Source organism: Aplidium turbinatum, chromosome 8 (assembly GCF_918807975.1).
Source record: "Aplidium turbinatum chromosome 8, kaAplTurb1.1, whole genome shotgun sequence".
NCBI lineage: Eukaryota > Metazoa > Chordata > Ascidiacea > Aplousobranchia > Polyclinidae > Aplidium > Aplidium turbinatum.
The window spans coordinates 1,955,778-1,980,922 of record NC_137479.1 but is presented as its reverse complement, the minus strand read 5'-3'; the positions used below and the strand labels follow the sequence as shown (position 1 = coordinate 1,980,922).

The 25,145-nt window shown below is 37.3% G+C and overlaps 1 protein-coding gene across 1 annotated transcript in view; it reads left to right on the top strand.

The window, feature by feature from the left end:
* The first annotated feature begins 15,958 nt into the window (after positions 1–15,958).
* LOC145775244 (valine--tRNA ligase-like) overlaps positions 15,959–25,145 on the top strand; it is an 85,414-nt gene continuing 76,227 nt past the window's right edge. The window contains exons 1-4 of the mRNA XM_082586497.1: positions 15,959–16,110; positions 20,732–20,924; positions 23,620–23,763; positions 24,056–24,237. Of these exons, the coding sequence (XP_082442623.1) occupies positions 15,989–16,110; positions 20,732–20,924; positions 23,620–23,763; positions 24,056–24,237 (641 nt within the window). The 5' untranslated portion in view covers positions 15,959–15,988. The remainder of the gene's footprint in view (positions 16,111–20,731; positions 20,925–23,619; positions 23,764–24,055; positions 24,238–25,145) is intronic.

Below are 25,145 nucleotides of genomic sequence, written 5' to 3'. Positions count from 1 at the left end.
TCATTAGGCTGTCATTCATTGCTACATGTGTGCTCGCTGTTTTTGTTTTATTTTTTGCTATTTGTTTTTGGGGTTTTGTGGGCGTGCTAACTATTGATATATCGTTGAGGTAAAACCAAATGGTGTTATGTCCAAAATCATCAAACTGAGATAAACGCAAAAAACTTATTTTTTTGAATATTTTTGATATTTCAAATAGATCAAACACCAGTGCCACATTACTTACAACCGTACTATGCTCTCCTTGGTTTGCACACAACTAGATGTTTTTCAAAATTGTGTGCCACCCCCCATTTTTTTACACACTTTTTTTGGACATAGCCCAGTAACTGACCTGTAAAACACAAACTGGACGTAGCCCGTTACACTGCCAGGATTGGATTTGATGTGGTGCTTTTGAAAGAGCATGGTATTGTTTGCAATTATGTAGTCATCTGCAAATGGAGTTTTGTAGTATATTTCAACAATTTGTGTACGGTATGTGGTGAAGAGCTGGTGCCTTCAAACAGAAATATATCGTATAGGATGGTAGCGTATCGCTTTGTAAGTGTAATGCTCGGCAGATTGCACTTATTATAGTTACAATAATTTTACTTTGTTTTGCATTGAATAAATGATATAGCCTAGAGATATATCACTTTTACAGTGTTTAAATTACACTGGCCAAAAAAATTTTTTTTTTGGGTGCTTAAGATATTTTGATGCTTTCTGGGCAATTTTGGGCCACTGAATCAAAACTAACATCCGTTTCTCTGAATTGGCTCCAGTTTTTGAGATATCGATATTTTAGTGATTTACCTGACATAGCCATGGAATATGATGAGTGTCATGAAGTAGAAAGCTCTGCAATTGACAGCAGTGGAAGTGTGTTTGAAAGTAGTTCAGCTATTCCAGAGACATTCAAACAGGAGGAGCTGAGTGATCTCATCAGGGATCTCAACCTATGTTGACATCTCGACTCAAAGACAAAAACTGTCTTGGTACTGGAGCTTCACTGGAACATTTTACTGGAACATTTTATCATGCTAGAGAAAAAAAATTGCTTCCATATTTTTGCCAAGAAGATGAATTTGTTTACTGCAAAGACGTCAAAGGGTTTCTGCTGAAAATGGGAGTATCACAATATAGAGCTCAAGAGTGGCGCTTGTTCATAGACAGTTCGAAAAGAAGTTTAAAGTGTGTATTGTTATATAACGGTAACAGATCTGTATATCTCCCAATTGGCCATTCAACAAAACTAAAAGAAGAGTACAATTTAACATTAAAATGGTATACCGGTATATTACAGAAACTGGATTACTACTCACACCAATAGTTAATTTATGTAGATTTGAAAATGGTAAATTTTTTACTTGGCCAGCAAGCGGCTACACAAAATATCCATGTTTCATCTGCTTGAGGGACAACCGAGCTCGTAATTATCACTTCGTGAAAAAAGGGTGGCCATCTAGAGATTCCATGAGAGTTGATGAAGCTAACAATCATCATCAATGAACCTCTAATTGCCAGAGAGAAAATCATCATTCCACCACTACACATTAGGGTGGTCCTTATTTTTTGACTTTTGAAATTTTTGGTCTCACCATCCCAAAAGATTCCATTTTGGATACCTTGTGTGAAATGTTTTTGAAAAATATTAATGTTTAGAGGTTCCCCAAGGCCCCTGAAATTTCTCCATACACTATGTACAAGGGGTGTGATGCGGTATGGAGTAAACTTTTCGAAACAGCTCCAAACAACTTTGTGCAGAGGTGAAAACATCTGAAAGCAGTCTTAAGTCTTAATCACAGTATTTTAACAGCAATCACAAGACACTGTTCCACACTAAGACACAAATGTGTATTGCTTAATTCTCAAATGTTCATCATCATGATGCCACATGTCTATCCAGATCTCCACATCCAAATAAACGGGGGAGAAAAGAGATCATGTCAGCTGATCTTGCAATAAATTCAGACTGTACTAATGTCTCTGATCGTGCAGCTATGTTTATCATCTCTTCAACAGCTAAAAGCCTTGGTCATAAAATTGGAGACCTTGCTTTGAATCTGTCAACAATCAGGCAAAGCTGCCGGCAGCACAGAAAACAGTTGGCGGAAGAGATCTTGCAAAATTTTTCTCCTACTGCATCTTTTATTGTGCACTGGGACGGAAAACTTCTTCCAGATTTAACTGGCAACAAAAGAGTCGACTGCCTTGCTGTACTAGTTTCTTATCAAGGAGAAACGCAGCTTCTATCAATACCTAAATTGCCATCTGGGACCTTTAGTGTCAATACCGTTTCACCATTGACAAAGAAAAAAACTGTTTGATCAGTCATATTAAATGTCGCTTTATAGCAGCTAAGGTTTTAATGCAGCAATAGGTTTTCTGTCACTCTACCACAAATGTGACTTGAGCATTGAGCAAGAAGTGAACCATGATCACAGGACTATCAGTACAATGACTGTCAACCAGACTGGTCATATTAACCACCTGACCAGGAAAGGAAGGATTAACAATATCACGAAGGCATGATGATACACCAGTTATCATACTATATTAATTCAGGTGCACTGCACAAGTTATTTTCACACGAATGTTGTTTGGCAATTCAAATAGGTTATGATTCTATGAAAAGGACTTAATCTTTGCAATTTTTTTGACTTTGCATCATGACCTGAATGGAAAATTGGACATAGATCCTTGGCACGATTCCATCATAAGGGGGTTATGTCCAATTGTCCATAATTTATGTCCACAGTTGCACATAGCTCAGTTTTGCTTTCAAAGTATGCAAGACATTTGGGAGTATGTCCATAGCTTCACCTTGAATTTGATTACATACAAGGCTGAAACCCGGAGTGTTGGAAAGAGCTATGTTCAAAAACCAAGAAACTGCAATAAAACAAAAAAACCTAAAAGTGGACATAAACCGGTTTGGTTTTACCTCAACGATATAGCCTACTACATAATTTTTCATTCAGGCACGTTTTAAACCTTTCAAGGTTTTGCCACCTTTTCCCGTTTGTTAACGTGCTGGTAGGTTTATATCAATTTTTGTAGTTAGTATCTTTTTCGTCCCGGATGCGTTAATGACAAAAAATAAAATGATTGATTGATTTTTTCTCTTTCTAAGCAAAAGACGAGAAGAATAGAAAAAGTGCCTATATAAGTTCTAAATTCGACAATTTTATTCAACTGAGTCCGTGGCGCCTGCGATTTTTCTCGGGCTGGTGTTTGCGAGTGAATGAGTTTGATACTACTCCACAGCGCTTTTTTTTTAAACTAAATTTTGATCCTAAGTGAACTCAATCGTTAGGCTGCTGCATTTTTGTGACCAATTTTTAATTCGAGTAGCTTTTTTATGTCTTCTCAAATATAAGTAATAAAGTTAAAGTATTTTTAATTTGCTGGAATTTGAGAATTTCTCTGGTTAATTTTCTGTTCGTCATAAGAGGATGTGACCGACTGACCGTGTTTGCCAAACGACGCATTACATTTCTGCTCTCAACCAGTTAGTTTGGTGGCTGTAAAAAGTTATATACAATACTTCTTCAAAAAAAATGGTTTCATCAATGTCAAGTTTGTCAATGTCCGCGGTGCGTGCGATGTTTCTCGGGCTGGTATCCCCAAGGGTATGAGTTCGATACTGCCCAGAAGCGCTTTATTTTAAACTAAAATTGCCTGCTAAAAAACACTGCCTTGATGAAATCATTTTTTTTTAAAGAAGTATTGTAACTTTTTACAGCCACCAAATTAACTTGTTGAGAGCAGAAATGTAATGCGTCGTTCGGCAAACACGGTCACATTCTCTTATGACAAACGAAAATGTATCCAGAGAAATTCTCAAATTCCAGCAAATTAAAAATACTCTAACTTTATTACTTATATTTGAAAAGACATAAAAAAGCTACTCGAATTAAAAATTGACCACAAAAATGCAGCAGCCTAATGATTGAGTTCACTTAGGATCAAAATTTAGTTGAAAAAAAGCGCTGTGAGGTAGTATCGAACTCATTTACTCGCGAACACCAGCCCGAGAAAGATCGCACGCGCCACAGACTCAGTTGAATTTAGAACTTATAGGCTATAGGCACTTTTCTCTTCGATCGTCTTTTGCTTTGAAAGAGAAAAAGAAAAGAGAATACGTCATTACTGGTCGAATAGTGTTTCAGATTAAGCGACCGGTGCCGGTTGCATAGCCACTGCCTTTTAATTGCAATAGATTGTTTTCAAACAATTTTCTGTCTACAAAGTTCAGTTAAGTACGCCATAGCCCTAAGGAAGGCCGTAGGCATTTCTCCAGAGGAGCATACTGCTCATAGTCATGAGAGAAATCAAGGGCTGTAGTCAAAGGGGCGGTACTCCGTAATGGATGGCATGCCTTTTAAGTGACTGAATGAATCTTTATCCTCGGACTAGGAAAGCCTGGTCATCGAGATTGACAGAGTGAAGTTGCCGATCGTTGAAGTCTTGTTGTCAAGGTCGAACCATGTCGCTGAATGGAAAGCAGTCTTTAACGCTCATTGCTCAAGCGTACAACCCGAGAGTCGAACCAGCACCGCTTTATCTTGAAGCTTCTTCGTTCACGAAGTCATGCTCTAACCAACTGAGCTATCGGGGTGGGCTTAGTGTCTTGCTAAAGACACAGCCGTAACAACAACATAACAAGCATTAATTCTTTCGCACTAGATAGCAAAATTCATCTTATTATATTGTTTTAATGCTTGCAGCTATTAAGTCAGTATGAAAAAGTCTGGTACTGGTTGCTTTGTTTCACTTAGTTTGCATAATTGTATTATCAAGGGGAGCAAAACAAAATCGTGTCGGTGGACAAGATCAATGTCGCGCTGTTTATCACTGGGGTATTGAAATAGCAACTGTATTGCATGAGTCTCCACCAGGGCTGGAAAAAATGCTTGGCTTCCCGGGAATCTGTTTTTTTGTGAAAAAATTTCCCGTGGTTTACAATCACGATAATGACATCATAATTACACATTTACATGTTTTCTGGCGAAATACCTCTCGCAAAAATATATTATAGACGGCCATTTGTAGCTTCATAGTTCCATTAAACAATCTTGGTATCGTATTTTATTCGTAAGCAGGCATGACGCACTGTTTGTGCCTGATATGCCCACGTTGATCGGAATAAATTGGAACAACAATAGGTATAATAAATTAGACGCCGCATGCTTACAAATTAGATCCACTGACTCACTGACTACCGTGTGAATGTCATGAAACAATACGCTATCACGAGCCGCCTGTTACGTACTTGACAACCGTAATGCGAATCAAATTTTCTTGGTGCGCATCTGCAGCTATGTGTCTTGCTATGGATTTTTTTTAGTGAAACCAACTGGCTGGTTATTGTCAGCAAAGTCAATTCCAAGTGAAAAGTCGTAATAAAATACTCCAGCACCACATCGAACTCTAACACTAATGTCGGTAGAACAAGAATCACATATTAAAATGTTGTTGTCTACATCCACAGTAAGTTTCGCAATTTCGCTTACTCTTTGAATAGATTTACTACTTTGAAGTAATATTTTTACAGCAGAAACTTCGTTGTATATTCCAGATTTTATTGCAACAATTGGGCGAGATTGCGTTGACGTGTCTGCTAACAATTTCATTTCTGTGAGTTTATCGAGTATCTTGTCTATCTTTTCGTTCATTTCAGAATTATTTTGCGATTCAGCTCCAATTGTAAGATGACGCGTTTCAGGCTGGTTATCCGTTGTTACGATTTCCGTGGGTTGCGCTTCCAATAACTCGACGCCACTGTCTTCGACTTCTTTACTACTAGCAATAACACCTGTTTTGTTATTTTTGTTGTTGCCCTTGATTGTTCCCCTCGTCTTGGGGATGTGGTCTTTTCCGAGTGGATGAGGAAAACATTTCCGTTGACCATATTCTTTAATAGGAAAACCTCGATGTTGCTGACGGGTATGTTCGCTAAGTCTGTCTTTTCGCATAGACACCCTGCAATAGCCATACCTAATCGGAAGCTTTGATTTAAACGTTGGCGTAGCTGCCTTTAGTTTATCACCAAGAATTACTGAAAATACACGCTGAACTGAAGTGAATATAGGGCTAACTTGAGTTATGCCAATAGTAATAATAACGCCAACACGGGCAGTCGAATAGCCGCTTAGCATCGGCAAGCGTTAATAGACGCGGGCGCGTTTTGCTTACGTCACCGGGCAAGCGTCTATACACGCAAATTTTTGTTGCTTAACTTTGGAACAACGTTTACGGTCGTATACAGCATTACAGCTTGTATCGCTTCGGTGAATTCCCTAAAGCTTCTATTATCTATCAGAAATAGTTTGGGTTCAATAAATCATTGTTATGGTTTTGTGTTTACAAGCTGGTGTGTTTACAAGCAGGTTTGAGAAATTCAGTTCAAACTGGCTGTTCAATGAGTCTTTCCACGTTGATTCAAAGCCTGGACACGTTGAATTCATATTACAGTCGAAACACCAACAAAAAATTTTGCAAAAAAAAAAACGCCGTTGGCATGGCACCATGACGTAAGCAAAAACGCCGACCCTAAGTGGATAGAAGGGAAAAACTTCCCGCTGAGAAATTAAATTAACACTTTCACTGCAAAGGCTAATCCGCTAAAAGCATCCATTGACTGCTGAATTTTTTCCCGTTGTGCACACGCCAACATTTGATGAATGCAAAATAGCAGTAAGCCTACCATTGGTATACTGGAATTTACAATTATGACATCACAATACCAAACTTTATTTTGTAAATAACGTTTCTTGTAAATACGCATTTGCGACGTTCGTATGAAGACGTAGTAACGTGATTCTTACGGTAAAAATTTCCCGCAAACCAGCAAATTTCCCGGGAATGTCATTCCCGGATTCCCCATTTTTTCCAGGCCTGGTCTCCACATTATTAATTTACAGAGCTAGCCAAGTCTATCAAATTGACATATCTTTTAAGAGGAAAAGGTTTGGAAAGCTATAGCCTAAGCACTGCACAGCAATTATTTTATGTTTTATTGTTCAAATTTTGCCCAAAACAAAACCTTGATTTTGTTTAGCATCTGCTTCATTTTCTTTGGCAGAAATATATCGAATCGGCTTTGATATAATTTTTTTAGAATAGATTCGATTCTCGAATATTCTTCAAATATACAAAAATGCCCATCCTTGGCAATACTATGGTGGATAGACAACATTGCCAATTTTGACATCTACCCAAAAGTTTATTCCAGAATGGATCCTTTGAAAAGATGCTAAACATTGCCATGAGGCACTATTTTGAGCCCTTTGTGAGGATAGTATACAAACGCCGGAGTTAAGTAAATAATCGTGCAAGTTTTCAATTGGATTTAAGGCAAACTTGTTTATACTTTTATAACAGGCTAAGTTGTTAAAGTAAGAGCCGCTCGTCTAAATTGTATATGTATATAGTTAATAAGTTGCAAAACATAGGCTAGTCTTTGACTGTATTTTACATAATTTTGTTCTACCTTTTTGCCACTGGCAACATCATCAAAATGTTAACTAGATTTTCGTAATCGTGCTAAATTTAAACTTACAAGACAATCTGGCAACACTGGTGCAAGTGAAACTATTTTTAATTTATAAAAAGTAAAAACAAAGTTATAGCCTAGGCTATATTTGATTAATCATTGTACAGGCCTCGAAATTCCGGCGGTCATGGCGGACATGACCTCCGGAATGACCTTGAATGTCTGCTGAAACCGACTCATTGGTCAGTCATAAATGACCGTCGCAAAATTCTTGACAAAAATAGAGCTAATGCAGCAAAAATATATTTTAAATTTGAATTGTTACAATTGTTTGTTTAACGCAAACAAATACGGAGCTGAAACAATAATAGTACAGGCAATTGCTTTAAAGATCACGTTAGAGTGGCTTGGTTAACGACCTGATGGCAAAAGTAGCCATTTTTACATCATTTCAACGCCTTGCAATGTTGCCTTGAAATAAAGTTGTCTGAACTTTTCGGCAGGATTATGTATTCTAATTTTAACAATGAGGATTATTGCGTTACATTGATCGTTTGTTAAAAAGAAACATCACAGAGAAGCAAGTCTCAGCTGGGCTCCGCACGTTTCTTAGGCGAATGTGGCGACCTTATTCACGCTGATACTGATAGAAGTAGAATTTCTGCACAGAAGGGAGGATGTTAGACTACGGAATGGCCCGTTTCGGTGAGTCTGTTTCGGTGAGTCCGATTCGGTGAGTCCGATCCCCTAACGGGGGATTTTTTCAATTTTTTTTTTTAATTATCGGGTACCGTGGCCTAATTATCATTGCCGTTTTAGGGTTAGGGGTTAGGAGTTAGGGTTAGAGGTTAGGAACTCACCGAATCAGACTCACCGAATCGGACTCACCGAATCGGACTCACCGAATAGTAGCAAACCCGTTAGACTAACACTATTGTGTTAGTTAGTTAACACTAATGCTATTGAGGGCTAACACTATTGAGTCACTAATGCGCATTTGTCTGGACGGTCCTGACATGGAGATTTACAACCCCGCGTCGGCAGTAATCGCTTGGCACAACGATTCTATAACGCGAAAACCACGGAATAAGTGATCGTAGTTGCTTTTGTAATAAGGAAATTTGGATTGTTGTTTTCAATTGTGTTTGTTGCGTCATTACACGACTGTCATTAACGCACTGATTTATTTGCAAGCAATCTGCTCCAGTATACTTCAGGGTTGGTTAATTAAGCCATTAACTATTGCAGAGATATTCTGTTGTAGAAAATCTTCTTCTACAAACACGACTGCACAATACTGTAGTGTGATTTTGTGCAAAATCTACATGTAAAATATGTTCGCTTGAGATACTAAATGTCCGTTGAAAGGGCCAGTCCGGTAGGACATGCTTGACCGCCGGAAAAAAGTACAAATTTCGAGGCTTGATTGTATATATATCATACTTATCATTGTATACAACTTTTAGACAAGGTACTTGTTAACAAACTATGAGAACATACAGTAACTCTCTAAAATCTTTAACTTTTCTGCATTGCCTTTTCAACCATAGTTTTATCATTTACCATACTCTGTAGTTTAGTTCAAAAATATATATGCAAAATAAGTTTCATCTGCATAATTTTCTACCTATTAAGTTTTCATAAACGAATTACCTGTCTGTTTGCCTTCTTATTCTGTATTGCCCTCTTATTCTGTATCATTGTCTTATTCAAACTTTGATAAAACATAAGAGAAATGTGCGCAATATTTGTTAACTCACTATGAAACTGAGGGCACCCTGGTGAATTTGACATTTATTGCTTGCTACAATGCTACGAGTTTTGAAAACTATTTAAGTAGGGTAGCTGAAGTACAATTATTTACTAACTTTATCAGAATACGGGTGATCAAAGTTGCCAATGTTTTCTTCACCATGTCACACTTAATACAGTAGTGTACAGAAGCTTGGTCAATGTCAAGTCCAAATCTGTAATGTGAGTTCACCACAAGAGAATGTCGCCTGCCAAAAACTCACGTACGAGTTGACCGTAAGAGAAAGGCATTTGTGGTTAACTTGTATTTGAGTTCAGCACAACTAGGAAGTGAAAGACTGAAAGTATTATCTATGTATTATTCTATCAACTAGGTTTCACTGAATGAAGAGTAGGGTGGAGTGAAAAAAATAAAAATCACTAATTTAAAAAACGTCCCCTCTCAATAGTGGGTCTGCTACTATTCGGTGAGTCCGATTCGGTGAGTTTGATTCGGTGAGTCCGATTCGGTGAGTCCGATTCGGTGAGTCTGATTCGGTGAGTTCCTAACTTCTAACCCCTAACCTTAACTCCTAACCCCTAACCCTAAAACGGCAATGATAATTAGGCTACGGTACCCGATAATTTAAAAAAAAAATTGAAAAAATCCCCTGTTAAGGGATCGGACTCACCGAATCGGACTCACCGAATCGGACTAACCGAATCGGACTCAACGAATCGGACTCACCGAAACGGGCCATTCCGCTCAATAGTTGCCTTTGGTCCCAAAACTAAGTTTAAAAGTGGTTTTGGGAAGTTGCCTAGAATACTCAGGTGACAACCTTGACGCAAAGGTCATGCGGGGGTCAAACCCCATAAAAATGCCATAACTCTGTGAGCGGTGATGCCAGAGAGCTACTTTTGATGCCAAAAGAAGCAGAATGTGCACTTTCCTATCTGTCTCAAAAGAAGTTTTTTTCGAAATTTCACTAGATATATGGTTATTTTCACAAAATGTAATTTTCAGGTCAAATATGAATAACACATAGCATTATGCACGGTTTAACATCGCCATAACATAATCACTCCACAAGAAATCAGCATAATGAGTATGATATATCTCTAACCAATGAAACACACATTTGAGTGGTTTTAGAGCAAGCACAAGCACAGGATGGAGGTTGAAATTGCATTTTGGTATTGTATTGCTTCATCAGTTTTCGTGACCGAATCTTTAGCCTGATCAGACCGTCACGTCTGTTGAAGCCAGCTATTGCTGATGAAGCTTCAGTTACAAGCTTTATGTGGCGCTCCACAGCTTAATTGTGGCATGGGTGGCGCATAATGAGCTTTTCTTCACTGATTTTTTCGGTGTCGCAGTTACTCAGGTGTCGAATTGCTGGTGGTTCATTGGTTTGGTCAGAATTTAAGTTCACAAGTTTGTAGTAAGATTTAGCATGATTGAGTTTTCTCACATGGACAGAAGCTATGGATTCTTCCCCATCGAATGGCTCGTTTTGGACTGGTGCTGCTTCGCTTTCAGGCACTTCATTTTCGATTGAAAATTGTTCAATGATCCCTCTCAAACTAAGGTTTTTGTTCACAGCTAAATGACGAATGTTATGGGTACAGAATCTGCATGGCCGTAATGTTGGGCACTGTTGATGAAGATCTCGAAGTTGGAGGGCTTTCCTATGCAAGTTGGCTGACCTTGGCCTGTCGCATACCCCGTTTCTATGTTTCTGTACAACGACCAACCACAACATTGACAACAATCGTAGAATTTTGCATTAGGGTTTACTTTCCGGCATGGTTTGAAATCAAGCACTACCACACGATCACAGATGGACCGAAAAACTTCTTCAACATGCTACAAAGAGTCTTCAAATTTCTGAACAATAAAGTCAAGAAGATTGCACTGGATGTCCTTAAGCGAAATGCATTCTTTGCGCACCAAGAAAAGATTCTCTTGGGGATGTTGGCAGATGATGATGAGACAGTTCGTCATTTAGCTGTGAACAAAATCAGGGGTCCCACTCGGCATAAAATCATAAAAAGTCATAAAATTTTGCTTGATTTGGAAAAAATCATAAAATAGCATAAAATTTAGACACAATCATAAAAAATCATAAAATTTAGTTGTGATAGAAAACTGAGCATGTAAAAATACTTTCATTGCACGTTTTAAACGTCATTAGACATAGACAAGTAAACGCTGACAAGATTTTAAGACATTGCAGTTATTGTGGGAAAATGGTGAAAGGATAATTTGACAGCAATGTTTTGGAAAAAAGCGTAGGGCTAGGCAAGGAAACTATTGAGGCCACTTGCAAGCAATGTGTTACTCAGGCCTCAAAATTCACGGCGGGCATGTCCTTAAATCATGAGTGGGACCTCTGACATTACTTCCTACATTTGCCTTAAAAAGTGTCGTGCAAATGCTTTTGCAATTGATGTATCTGTTTCAAGAGAAGAGCTTTATGATAAGGCAAGACTGCAGTGGTTGCGGTATCAATTTAAGGATATTCTAGATGAGTTTTACAAAAAGACTGATCTTGAAAGTAACAAATACACCAATCTTCTTACTGGACTCAAGCACTAATCAAATATGGTTTAACAGTAACACCCCTACCAAAAGTGTCCTCCTGCAAGAGAATTGACTATTAGCCTATGTCTATTAGACAAAAGTTGGAGGCCTGTTAGATGATGCTGGGATAAAAAAATATCCGCAACTATTTAGTCTTGCAAAATGTGTTCTAACACTAAGTCACGGTATGCCAGTTCTGAAAGAGGTTACTCCATTAATAAACATTTGATTGATTCACATAGAAGTTCTCTTAAAGATGAACTAAATCGGTATGATGATGAGGTAAACTTTCCCATTTCCATAACTTACTTCGGTCTCAAGCACGTTTTAACGTTCGCGTTTTGTCGCTTCTACCCTTTTCTCGACCTTTGCTATGCTGACGTGTATTGTTTTGATATGATGGTCAGAAATAAAAACAACTGAACTGAACACTAGTTTCAGAAGTGAGGGGTGTTCGCTGCTCGTGCAAAGTATATGGCTGACCTTGAGCAGAAAAGAGCTCTAGAAGAAAAATTGAGGAAAGAGAAATTGCTCAGGCTACAGTTTGCAGCCAACATGGCAGAAAAACAAAAGGGAATCGAAAAAAATGAATATGAAATTTAAAAAACTGAAGCAAGCATTAAAGCTGCAGTTGAAATTATTGGAGATGGGCATGCAAAGCTTCAGGAGGCATTGTCAAACAAAGCGTTGGATCGGAAAGTTCTTCAAGCAGCTGAAGCAAGAATTGACATCGGCCGTGATCGTAAAAGAAAATGTGAGAAAGTGCTTGCTAATACTAGGCTCCAAACGGAAATTAAAAAGAAAAGATCGTAAAAGTGAATTCTTTACCAATTAACTTTGTCTCAATAAATTAAGTTTACTTTGAAATTGAACGAACGCAATCTTCAGTCTTATTTCATTTATTTCTATTTTGTTCATGAAATGTTTCAACTGCCTTGCTGTGAGTGTGAAGTAGCCTAAATTATGCTGACTTGCAATCACTATCTCTCTCTCTCTTGTTTGCATTTTCTTGATTTAGTATGGCTTATGTCTTTTGTACTTAATTATATTTCGATTCTGGCTAATTATTTGAATTTTATGGTACAATTAAACAGGAAAATGTCTGAAAAGTTTGTTTACATCCTATCAGAAATTTTATCATCATCATCCCATCATTTTCCAATTCAGTGTTGTGAAGATACTATGAATGGCCGCTGTAGTTTTCCAAAGGGTCACTTTGGCTACTAGTCGAGTAAGGATCATTGGTTATGATGGAGGTTTATTTTAAGTTTAGAGTAAAGCCTGAACTTATTTAAAGTAAGGTCATGACTCGGTTCGAGATCTGAAATAGGGCTAGATCAGCTTTAGTTTGCATTAACCATATACTGTATAGTGGCCATTCATATTTTAGAAAAGTCCCTATTAGTGTTAAAATATAGGTCTGTATCTATTTGTAACTAGGTATTCTACTGTTCTTGCATTTGATTTAATGACATAGTAGCCATGTTCTACACTATGGTATTGCAGCTTTCTAAACAGTTGTTTCGTTTATTGTAAAGCACCATTGCATCACATATTTCACTTTCTTCACACATTATATATTCCAAAGACAGGCAAGACACAACAATACCACAGGGTTGAGCTTTACAACAGTATATTTTTACATTTTTTTTTGATTTTTATGCAGCTTACTCTGAACTGAGCTAAACAAGTTAACCATATTGAAATAATGTAAATTATAACATTCTTACAGTATATTATGTTTTCTACTTCCACTCAAAAGCTGTAGCCTATGTTTGCTTTGACGTGATGACTTGCATTGATTGTTTTGCCTTAATCGCTTCTTATCCTTAAAGTGTAAAAAGAAATAGTTTAAAAAATTAAATATAACAAAACATCGAGCTCTGATGTAAAATCATAAAAAAAGCATAAAATTTTGATAAAAAATCATAAAAAAATCATAAAATAACCAAAAAAATTCATAAAAAATCATAAAAATTTTGACTTTTTTGGCATAAAATCATAATAAAAATAGAAAAATCTTGAGTGGGACCCCTGCAAAATCCTTAGTTTGAGAGGGGTCATTGAACAATTTTCAATCGAAAATGAAGTGCCTGAAAGCGAAGCAGCACCAGTCCAAAACGAGCCATTCGATGGGGAAGAATCGGTAGCTTCTGTCCATGTAAGAAAATTCAATGTTCCAGCAATCAACGTTCATGCTAAATCTTACTACAAACTTGTGAACTTAAAGTCTTACCAAACCAACGAACCACCAGAAATTCGACACCTGAGTAACTGCGACATCGAAAAAATCAGAGAAGAAAAGCTTATTATGCACCACCCATGCCACAATTAAGCTGTGGAGCGCCACATAAAGCTTGTAACCGAAGCTTCATCAGCAGTAGCTGGCTTCAACAGACGTGGCGGTCTGATCAGGCTAAAGATTCGGTCACGAAAACTGATGAAGCAATAATACCAAAAAGCAATTTCAATCTTAGGTCCTCCTGCCGATACCATTTCCCCCTGCATAAAACTGGCATTTAACGTCTGTCGTCTAGGCTATTGTAATATTATGAAACCCAATTTCATATTTGTTTGTTACCATTTTGTGCTTGTGCTTGCTCTAAAACCAATCAAATGTGTGTTTCATTGGTTAGAGATACATCATACTCATTATGCTGATTTCTTGTGGAGTGATTATGTTATGGTGATGTTAAACTGTGCAGAATGCTATGTGTTATTCATATTTGACCTGAAAATTACATTTTGTGAAAATAACCATATATCTAGTGAAATTTCGAAAAAAACTTCTTTTGAGACAGATAGGAAAGTGCACATTCCGCTTCTTTTGGTATCAAAAGTAGCTCTCTAGCATCACCGCTCACAGAGTTATTGCATTTTTATGGAGTTTGACCCCCGCATGACGTTTGCGTCAAGGTTGTCACCTGAGTATTCTAGGCAACTTCCCAAAACCACTTTTAAACTTAGTTTTGGGACCAAAGGCAACTATTGAGAGGGGACGTTTTTTGAATTAGTGATTTTTATTTTTTTCACTCCACCCTAATGAAGAGCTTGCAGTGTGTCAAGTGCACCCCGAGAGTAAACCATCTTTTCTTCGTCTTACTATTTCTTCTAAGGCAGAGTTGTGTGCTTAACCAAGTACATAGAGCCTATGCTATCAATCAAAAACCTGCTGAAAGTTTAATCTTGGCAGTTTTGCGCACTCGCAGAATGCAGAGGCTTAGAAAACTACCTGAAGCATTATAGAAATAGTGAATCACTAAAGGAGGTTATTCAACTGGATGGGAAAAACTACAATAATGCTATGTTGTTCAGTTCAGTTTATTGTTTTGCTGGCGATAAACAAACAAAAAGTACATACAAATTGATAGTCTATCAGCACAACAGGATGGCAACGAAAGACCTGTAAGGTCATCTATGTCAGATGCCACCCTAGCCTGTTGCAGGTAACACAGTAATAAATTGTCTTCATAATGTAAATAATAATGACCAGTTTTGACCTGATACTGTGAGTTTGCTGTGGTAATAGCGGTTTGAACTAGTTAGCTTTCGATGAATGGTGTCAGCGTGTTGTTTTATGCGGTTGTTTGGCTTAGGCTAACTGTCGAGTTTACGTGCTACCGGTGATGTCATTGTAAAATTTTTGTCGAATTGGGTAATTGATAGATTAGGAAAAGAGAATGTCTCTCTGGAAAAGGGAACGATGTGATGTAATTGCCCTCTAAAAAGTTCAAAGATCAACAACCGTGGTGACTGGTGAAAGGGAGGAATTATGTCACCTAATCTATTACATTACTGTTTGGACGAAAATTTTACAATGACATCTGCTGATAACACATAAACTTAACAGATAGCAATCCACACAGCAGCCTCTAGCCAAAGAAAGGAATTGCATAAAACAAATGACACCCTGACTTCAACACCACTTGTCACAGCACATGACTAGGAAACTGTGTTCCGAAAGCTAGTAGTTACCACAGCCAACTCACAGCATCAGCCTAAAACAAGTCGTTGGTATTTACATTGTCAAGTAAGCATCTAAGCAACGCTCAAGCCATTACAATACACACCATGTTATGCCTGTAAAAGATACTTTGTATAATAGTTGTTTATATAACCTGAGTTTTAAATTTTGCTGTTTCAGATTTGTAAATTATATAAGTCATTAAAACTATTGCTTTTTAAAGATGAAGCTTCTTTTACCAACAAACAGTATGAATTATTTCTGCCTAAAAGCAACTGTAGCAGCAGGTTATAGTACTTTTGACTTGCAAAGGGAAGTATCAACCACTTCAACAACTTTTCCAATGTAAGTCTGTTTATGTGTGGTGGTAATTGCTAATGTCATCAATCTGTGCATTTAAAATAATGATAAAGCTTTGGTAGCTCTAACTCTCTAGAGTTTACTTTATGGAACCATAGTTAAATGAATCTTTGATGAACCATAACATTATTGATGAGTTGAAGTTAGAAAATGTGTCTCAGCGATTGTGGAAATCTGTATCCACAGACTGGGAAAGCTTCTTCTGATTTTTAATTTTGGAAGTTTTGCATCCTTATGAAGAAATGGTTCTCAAACTCGACCATAAAATTTAGGCAAATTCACACAAAAACAGTATGCAATTAGAAATTTACACATGATTCATAATTGATTTCACGATTCACACATGACAGAGATGAGTCCACGACTATCAGCCCTCGAAATTAGCTTCCATCTACGACGGCAAAAACATTGCCGTCGCCAAATTAACAAACCTTGGATTGCGGCGGCAATTGCCGTATGCTTTAATCAAACAAAATTTTATGCACTTCTTCACCGTGTCACACGGCGGTAGCCCAGAGCATCAGGCAAGCTATTTTATGCGCTGAGAATGCTCTTGTGAACTGTAAAAAGTTTGCAACCTTACAAATACTGGCTTAATTGTTATGCAAAAGTTATTCTTTCATTGAATACTTATTTTTTACCGGTGTCGTTGCGAATATAATAAGTGGTACAAAATTGGATAAATGGTTCTTCGGCAGTAAAGAAAAGTAATGCTTCCGATCATATGGCATCGCGCATTCATGAAAGGGCAGTTTTACGTCTTCAAGTATATATTCCAGTGATGACGCGACAACCTCATCCTCTGATGATTCCGATTCTGACTAGTTCTTTATCCAACAGACTTTGTGTTGCTCGCGGTATCCTAATTGTGCCGAAATTATGTGAGTGTATACGTGAATCGAGGCAATCTTCTCGCAGGGAGCTATTGATTTGTTACCGTTACCTGATTGAGGAATTAACGTTATGTCATGATAATTCAACGTCGCTAGATGTCGAATTAATGTAAAACAAACGTAAATTTCTTATTGGGCATTGTTGTTACGTGATATAACCCGCCAGGAAAATTAAATCGATTTGTGCTGACTTGAACGTTGAATCAACCCAAAATTAACATACTTTTTCCACCTAATGAGTTATTTAATGTGGATCACCATATGAGTATGATTTCTTTCTTTTTTGGCTCTATCCTTTTTGCTCAAGTTGAAGAAATGTTTTGACCATTATGCTCCGAAACAACAAATCAGTTAATGAAATTTCTTTTTCAAACAGCATACATAAGCCCATGCGAATCATACAGCTGAAGTTATCTAATGCAGCATTGAAGCATAAAATGTTAAAAACTAACATTGAAGCATTGAATTTTTTTGCTTAGTGGGATTTTTGGAAAGTTTTTTGCTTTACTAAGCGTTCAATATTAGGTTGAACAGACGATGTGGCAACTCTCAACTGCACACCAAGATTTTCATCTGTCAGCCTCGACCTGTAGCAAAGGAAAGGTGTACCTATGAAGGCATAAAACAGCTTTGAGATGTCTTTTGTCTTTAATGCATGAGCGATTGTCAAATTGTTTTGTGGGCCGCACAAAATTCCTTTGACGAGCCGCAGGTTCGTCACCTCTGATTTAAAGTCATAAGAACAGTAAAGGAAACGATTTACAAGTATGAAAAACTACCGTACTATGATAAACGTTTCTAAAAATTTTTTCTCTGTCCAAGGATGAAATATGCCAGTTATGCCACAATAAATTTGTTTATAACAAATTACTATTCTCAGGCTTACCGAATCCTTGTGAACAGTTTTTTGGCCTGCGGCTGTTAAAATGTTGCTGACCCTTGATCTATAAGGATTTAAGTTAGTTGTTCTGTACTGCAAGTATTAGACACCAATACTCGCAATGGCCCAAGAAAAGGGCCAACTGGAAAGGAGATTTGGACATGGCATAAAAAGTTCAAACAAGAAAGTTGCTTGTGCAAAGTAAAAGGATCTGGCCCTTTTCTTCCAAATCGTCGTGCAAATGCATGCTGCACAGTCTTATTCGACTGTGTTCTAGCATACTCCAGTACACAAAATGCTTTTTCTATGCTATTGTATAGCATTTCTACATCTAAAAAGAACAACGCCTGAAAACTAAAAGATAAAATTTTGTGTTGTATCTGCACATACTGTTAAAATATTTGAGATCATATAGGCTATACTATAATTGGCAAAGGTACAAGACTGTATAATGATGTCAAATTTTTGAAACACCCTGTATAAGATCTTAGTCTTGATATTGATGTGAAACCCATAGATTCAAGCCCAGCTTTCCTTGCTGAGAATCCAATTTAGCAAGACGCTCAGCAGCAATCACAAGGTCAGCATGTGATGTAACAAATTGAATCTTTATCCTCGGACTTGGAAAGCTTCTTGCAGAGCTTAATCCTGGCAGTTTCGCATACTTGTAGCTAGGCTTTCAATCACTGACACAGGCCCGGTCACCGAAATTGGCAGAGTGAAGTTTCTGATTGTTGAAGTCTTGTTGCCGGGGAATTATTCCATCCATTAGATGCTGCTGAATGGAGAGCAATCCTTAACGTGCGTTGCTCAAGCGCACACCCCGAGAGTCGAACCAGCGGCTCTTGATCTTAAAGTTTCTTTGTTCCAGAAGTCACGCGCTAACCAACTGAGCTATTGGGGCAGATCAATTCAACTCCAGGCACCAAGCTGGTCTGTTTTGGACCATCGCAGCAAAAATAATTCTCGCCACTAAACAGTTGGAGTCTAGATAAATGCGTAAATGCAAACTTCATCAATGTTACGACACTTACAAACAAATAGTTTGTCATTTAGAAATTTTAAGTTTTCTATACTGGCACATTAGAGTGGTTCAAAAAAACACAAGTTTCTCGGAATCTTCCTCCACAAGGCTTAAAATGTGCCATTTCTCCATAGAAGTGCTCTTGCAAAAAATTAGACTGATTGGAGGTTGTTTAGAGGTCAATCAGATTTTCACTTTTTTACCACAGGATGCATAAAACATCATTTTTTTCAATATTCTTCTGTTCAAAGATATTCAAAGGCAAAACTTTCTTATTCACAATATTTTGCATTCCAGAGTAATAATTGTGCTTACAGTAACATATTTGACAGGATAGTCAGTTAGTCACCTGCATAAAACTAGGCTCACTTTTTTATCCCAGTTTTGTCTCTTTGTGGCTCTTGTTTATGCACGGTACTAGCACGAGGCTCCATTAGCTGCAAGAGTTCCCAACAACGATTAGAAACTTCTCGACCTCCTTCACCACTACCCAATATGTTATATTAAGAAAACAGTTCTGAGGGCTCTTCATCGTCACTTGTGGTATTTTTCTGAGCATCTTGCTCTGTTAGCGCTGTTTGGTGATCGTGTTGATGACAAAACCAAAACAGCAATGGTGACAAACTTGGCATGACTACCACATTCAGAAATTCTGAAGCGGCTGGACGGGACAGGATTCGACCATCAATCTCCAATAGAGTCATTTATAACAAGTCGGTCACTAAAGCTATTTGGTCTGCTGTGCACAAATGGTAACAAAGAAGCAGGAGCATGCCTTGGCAGTCTTTGGGCATCAGCTCAGACCAAGCATACAATAAATTTAAAGCCATTTCAGTCTCCTGAAGTGGTTAATGACACAGCCGAGTGAGGAATTGCACTAATTCAGTCCTACAATTCAGCTCTAACCAAAGATGAGAGTCAGAACAGTACCTACTGCAGTTAGTAACGATCCACAGGAAAACGTTTCCGGTGCTAACCAAAGCAACCCTCAGTCCCTCAGTCTCAACAAAGCCTGAAATGAGACTGACGAAAACAGTGGCCGAATGTCATATCTGATTTAACACCACAGTCCTTGATGGTAACATTGTATTTTAATTCATTTATCGTGATGTCGATGTCTCTTTGTGATAAAGGAAAACTGTATTATGTTTAAACTTATTTAACCTTTGAAAATGATTGAAGTGATGGCTGATGAGACTAACTGCTGGTTTCGAGTGAACTTTTTTCAATAATAATGGTAGATGCCGAATTGCCGATAGTTTAGTATGGAAATAAGATGGGTGTTAAGTTAATAAATACTGTTTACATAGTATACATACACTCTAAGTTTAATTCTGCATCATACAAACGTCTAGCTCATTCTCTGCTGTAGTTTTCAAGATAATAGGGGATATTTACCCCTCTTTAAGTCTTGCACACAATACCGGCCTATGTGCGATAGGGTTTGACATAGGCAGAATGTGGTAAAAAAGTGAAAATCTGATTGACCTTTAAACGACCTCCAATCAGTCTAATTTTTTGCAAGGGCACTTCAATGGGGAAATGGCACATTTTAAGCCTTGTGGAGGAAGATTCTGAGAAATTTGTGTTTTTTTGAACCACTCTATGGCACATGATGTCTTGAAAACTGCAACTTCAACAGTAACACAAGAAATAGTTTAGCCAAATCTAGCGTCATTTAAATTTTGTGTCTTGGGGTATCATGTTCTGAACTTTTTTGTTTTGTTATGATCTATGCTTTTTGACTAGGCTATCTTTTGTTCATCTTTTTTTGTATTCAAGCCTCATAACATTTTTGTCTACATTTAGGTTTGTGAAAGATGGCATTGTATACAAAGAAAGCAATTCAATTTCTCGTTTGCTTGGCGGACGTCCCTTGTGGGGATCTACCTTGAAAGAAAATTCTCAAATTTATCAATGGATTGAATTTGCTGACGAGCTCCACCCAGTGGTGTGTAAATGGACCTTTCCTCTTCTGGGAGTAAAAACATTTAATAAACAGGTACTGGTGCAGTGTAGTATGGCAGGTACTGTATCAGTTCCAAAGCTTTTTGGCATCTGAAGTGGAAAATTTGTACACTTCAATCACCAACAATTGTAAAATGCCTGTATTTTTATTATCTATCAAAAAATGTCGTTAAACTTTGAAATACATCGTTTCGGAGAAAATACAATAAACCCACATTTTTTTTGATTCAGTTTCCACCCTTCTCTATGCTTGTGAAACCTGGAGATTATACTGCTCTGACATCAAACGTCTTGAAAATTTCCAGCAGAGGCAAATGCTAGACACTCGTTGGGAAGATTGTCTCACCAACGTTGCAATCCTTGATCACGCTAGGTTGCCCAGTTCAGAAGCCACCATATTGCAACACCGCCTTCGCTGGACAGGACATGTCGTGCAAATGGACCCAACGAGGCTCCCTCAAATGATGCTTTATGCTGAACTAGAGAAAGTGGAAAGAACCCCCCGGAAGACCAAAAATGAGATACAAAGATCAACTGCAAGTCTCTCTCAACCATGCAAACATTGATCTGGATTCATGGGAAGAACTTGCTAGTGACAGATCACTCTGGAGAAAAAGAACTAGGGAAGGCACGGAGATTTTCGAAAAAAGAAAGGATATAAAAAGCCCAAGAAAAACGAAACACTAGAAAGAAAAGCTAAAACTACCATGTCCTCCACCCTCAATACAATGTGCCATCATAGATTGGGCCTCCAAAGCCACATACGACATCACCATCCAAAGCCAAATTCAATTTGAAGACAAACTAATGCTCGGACACGAGCTGAAGCCGACATATTATATTATAGTACAACTAATTTGAAATATTTTCATACATTTTTGGAATTTAACCATAGACAGATAAAACCAAGCAACCACACGGCATTTAACATCATACATTAGACTTAGAGTGAACATAAAACTATAAACTACGAACGTTTGCTCAAGTTAGCCTTTCTCAAGTAACGGAAATAACTGATTTATTGTAAAAACTGATTTGCTTGAGATAGTAATTTTTCCTGGCTTTAAGTACTAACATGCTCACATATTTGCATTGTTTTTGTGTAAATATCTCGAATAGATAATTTAGTTTTTCTCCATTTGTGTTCAAGCTTTTTTCGAATTTGTTTTTCTTTCCTGAGTTCCATAATAAACCAGAGAGAATTTGTTCTGAGTGTAAGCAATTGGTAACAGATGGGAGCATGATCATTAGCAAGTTCTTCACACAAACGGTTCAATTTTAAAGATTGCAAAGCAGGACAGACATCAGAAGCAAAGGCGTTATCAATAATGTTCTTCCATTTGCAAAATTTTTCTTGCTTCTTAGGGCAAGGTGGTTTGAATAGATTTATTTTTAATGTTAAAGCTAAATGGCCAGAAGAGGAATTACCCTGAGCATTGGACAGACATGGATCAATGACAAGTGGACAGTGGTTTATCAACAACAATGTTTGTATGAGATCGCACTAACATGAAGTCTAGTGTGTGACCTTTTACATGAGATTGATCAATTGTTTCAATCCAAATGTAGATGAAATATTGTTAAATTGCACAACATCCACTGAACCAATATTATCAAGATGCAAATTTATATCTCCAGTAACAATAATTTCATTATTACATAAAGACAATTGTTTCAAATAGTTAGACCACTCTTTAAATAATATGCTCGTTTTAAATCCATTCTTTATGGAAGGAAGAAGTTGAGAAATTATACAAATTAATACTGGAATATTACCATGCTTTGAAATACATTCCATATGTTCAAACTGATAGCTAGCTAAACTTTTACTCTTGTCAAGTTTTCAGAGACATTGTACAAGAAACCCACACCACCACTACGCTTTCCTTGAGCTCTGGAAACATGCAAAATGTCATAACCTTAAGTGATGTTACTTAGCACATGGCCTTCAATTGAACTTCCTAACCAAGGCTCAGTCAGGGCACACACGTCAATTTTGGAGTCAAAAATAAAGCCAGTTGAGGAAAGTGATTTATTTTGATTGGTCTTGCATTTAAACTTTCAATAATTAAGGAGGCATAAAATTTACCAGAAGTGGGAAAATGTTGGACAGGAATAAGATTAGTTAAGTTCAAGTCATTTTGATTGCGATAAAATGTTATAAGCCTACTAGATGACTTTGTGCATACAACTTAAATTGGTCTTCTGAAACACTGTCCTGCTTTCTTTCCTCTCCTGGTTGGCTTAGTCCTGTTGATTTTCAATTTTAATAACTCACTCCAAGCTGTTTTCTCTAAACTGTACTTTTAGGTGATACTTCCCACATAAATATTGATTTTGACGATTAACCTTGACGAAATTGTATTAAAGATATTACGACTTTGGATAACGTGACAGTAAAGCAAGAGAGGCTTTATTATTGACTCGACAAAAAGTAGTATGTGTACGTACTACTTTTCGAATTTTTTTTGAAAATTCCCAAAATTTTCATCCTCTATTTTTAAAGGGGTAAACGTTATTTTTAAGAGCTAAAAGTAAAGTTTTGGTGTTTTTGCCTGTGTTTCCATATTTTGAGGGAGTTAGAGTACTTAGAACTTTTGTTCTATGTTGTTCCCCACCATAAGGCATTATGTAGCTTGCACGTACACTACACCCTTCCAGCTTTTTATTTATAACCTCTGTAAAAAGTGTGTAATTTAATTTGCTTTCTTTGACTATACTTTTGACAGGAAGTAACTCAAGCAAAAAGTCACGTGGAAAGGTGCCTAGAAGTATTAGACAAACATCTGTTGGTGAATATGTTTCTCGTTGGAAACAGGATCACACAAGCTGACATTGCCTGTGCCTCTGCTTTGCTACTTTCTTACCAGCTCGTGAGTGGTGTTAGGCTGTTCTCATACTTTGAAGAGAAGTAGTTCAAGTCTCTTCTGTGCCTAACGGTCATGATTTTCTTTAAAGATTTTTATGCTAGGATGCAGCTTGCAGGATTACCATTCACATTGTTTCATGTCTAAAGCGTTGGTATTTTTGTCACATCACTTACAAGTAGTTTGCCAGCTATGAGTTTGCAATAATAATAATATATTTCACACTAGTAGGGTACAAAGTAGTTTTGATATTTTATAAATGAGTTCTTGCAATGTATGATTATTTTGTAAACTTCAGGTGATTGATGAGTCTCTGCAACATCAATACGCCAACGCCACAAGGTGGTTCAAAACAATTGTCAATCAGCCACAATTTCGTGCCGAGTTGCTTGGTACCATATCGGGGGAGGTGCCACTTTGTATGAATGCTCCAGCGTTTGAGGAACCGAAGAAAAACGTCTGCACTGAATTTCCAGCTAGGTAGTTGCTTGAATGCTTGATTTACTATTTTCAATTTTGTGAAGATTCTCTTACAAGAAATACTTATTGCAACCATTTGCATTTGTTCAATTTTTTTGATTCATTGTTCGACTTTCCTCAAATTACACCAAAACGGTTTTCAAAGTGAAATTAACTTGAAAAAAGATTTTTTTTGTACATTGTTGTTATCAGTATTGTTCTTTGGAAGTGTCTTGGACCAGCAATGCTTAAATGGGATTGTTTCAAAGAAGATTTAGGTCGTTAATTTTTTAATATGCAATTGCTCCCTTTCCAGCTAAGAACCGAACATTAGATCACCAATCTTTAACAAGAAGGTTTCAAAATCCAACGCATATTTCGAAAAGAAAAAAATGCTCTGTCTTTGCTGAAACATTCAAGATTTTTAAAAATTCTACAAAATCGTGTATGTATGAAGAACCAAAAATAATGAATTCCTTTCGGCGGCATAAGACTAGATCAAGAGTTTTTATAAACATTGCTTCTAGTGCTGCAAGGTAGAGCAAAGAACAGTCTTTAGCAAAAATTGAAAACGTTTTGACTCTAAGGTTCACAGCACATTTTTCGTTATCCAGGAGGTGTTGTCCAATTGCAGACATGCAACCTTGCAAACACACGGCATTTAACATAATATAATAACAGGAAAATATACTTAAAATTACTAACGTTTTCCGCTGTACCCATGTTAGCCCTTATGAAGTAACCAACTGACTGATCTTCTACATAAATTGAAATTACAAGACTGATCTACATGCACAAAATCGAAACAAGAAGCGCATAAGAACGACACGGTAAGGCAGAGGAGAGGAAAAATCACATGACACTTAATTGCCTTGGAAAAAACACAAATCAATGACGCGAAATTACGTGAATGTTCATTAATGGACCTG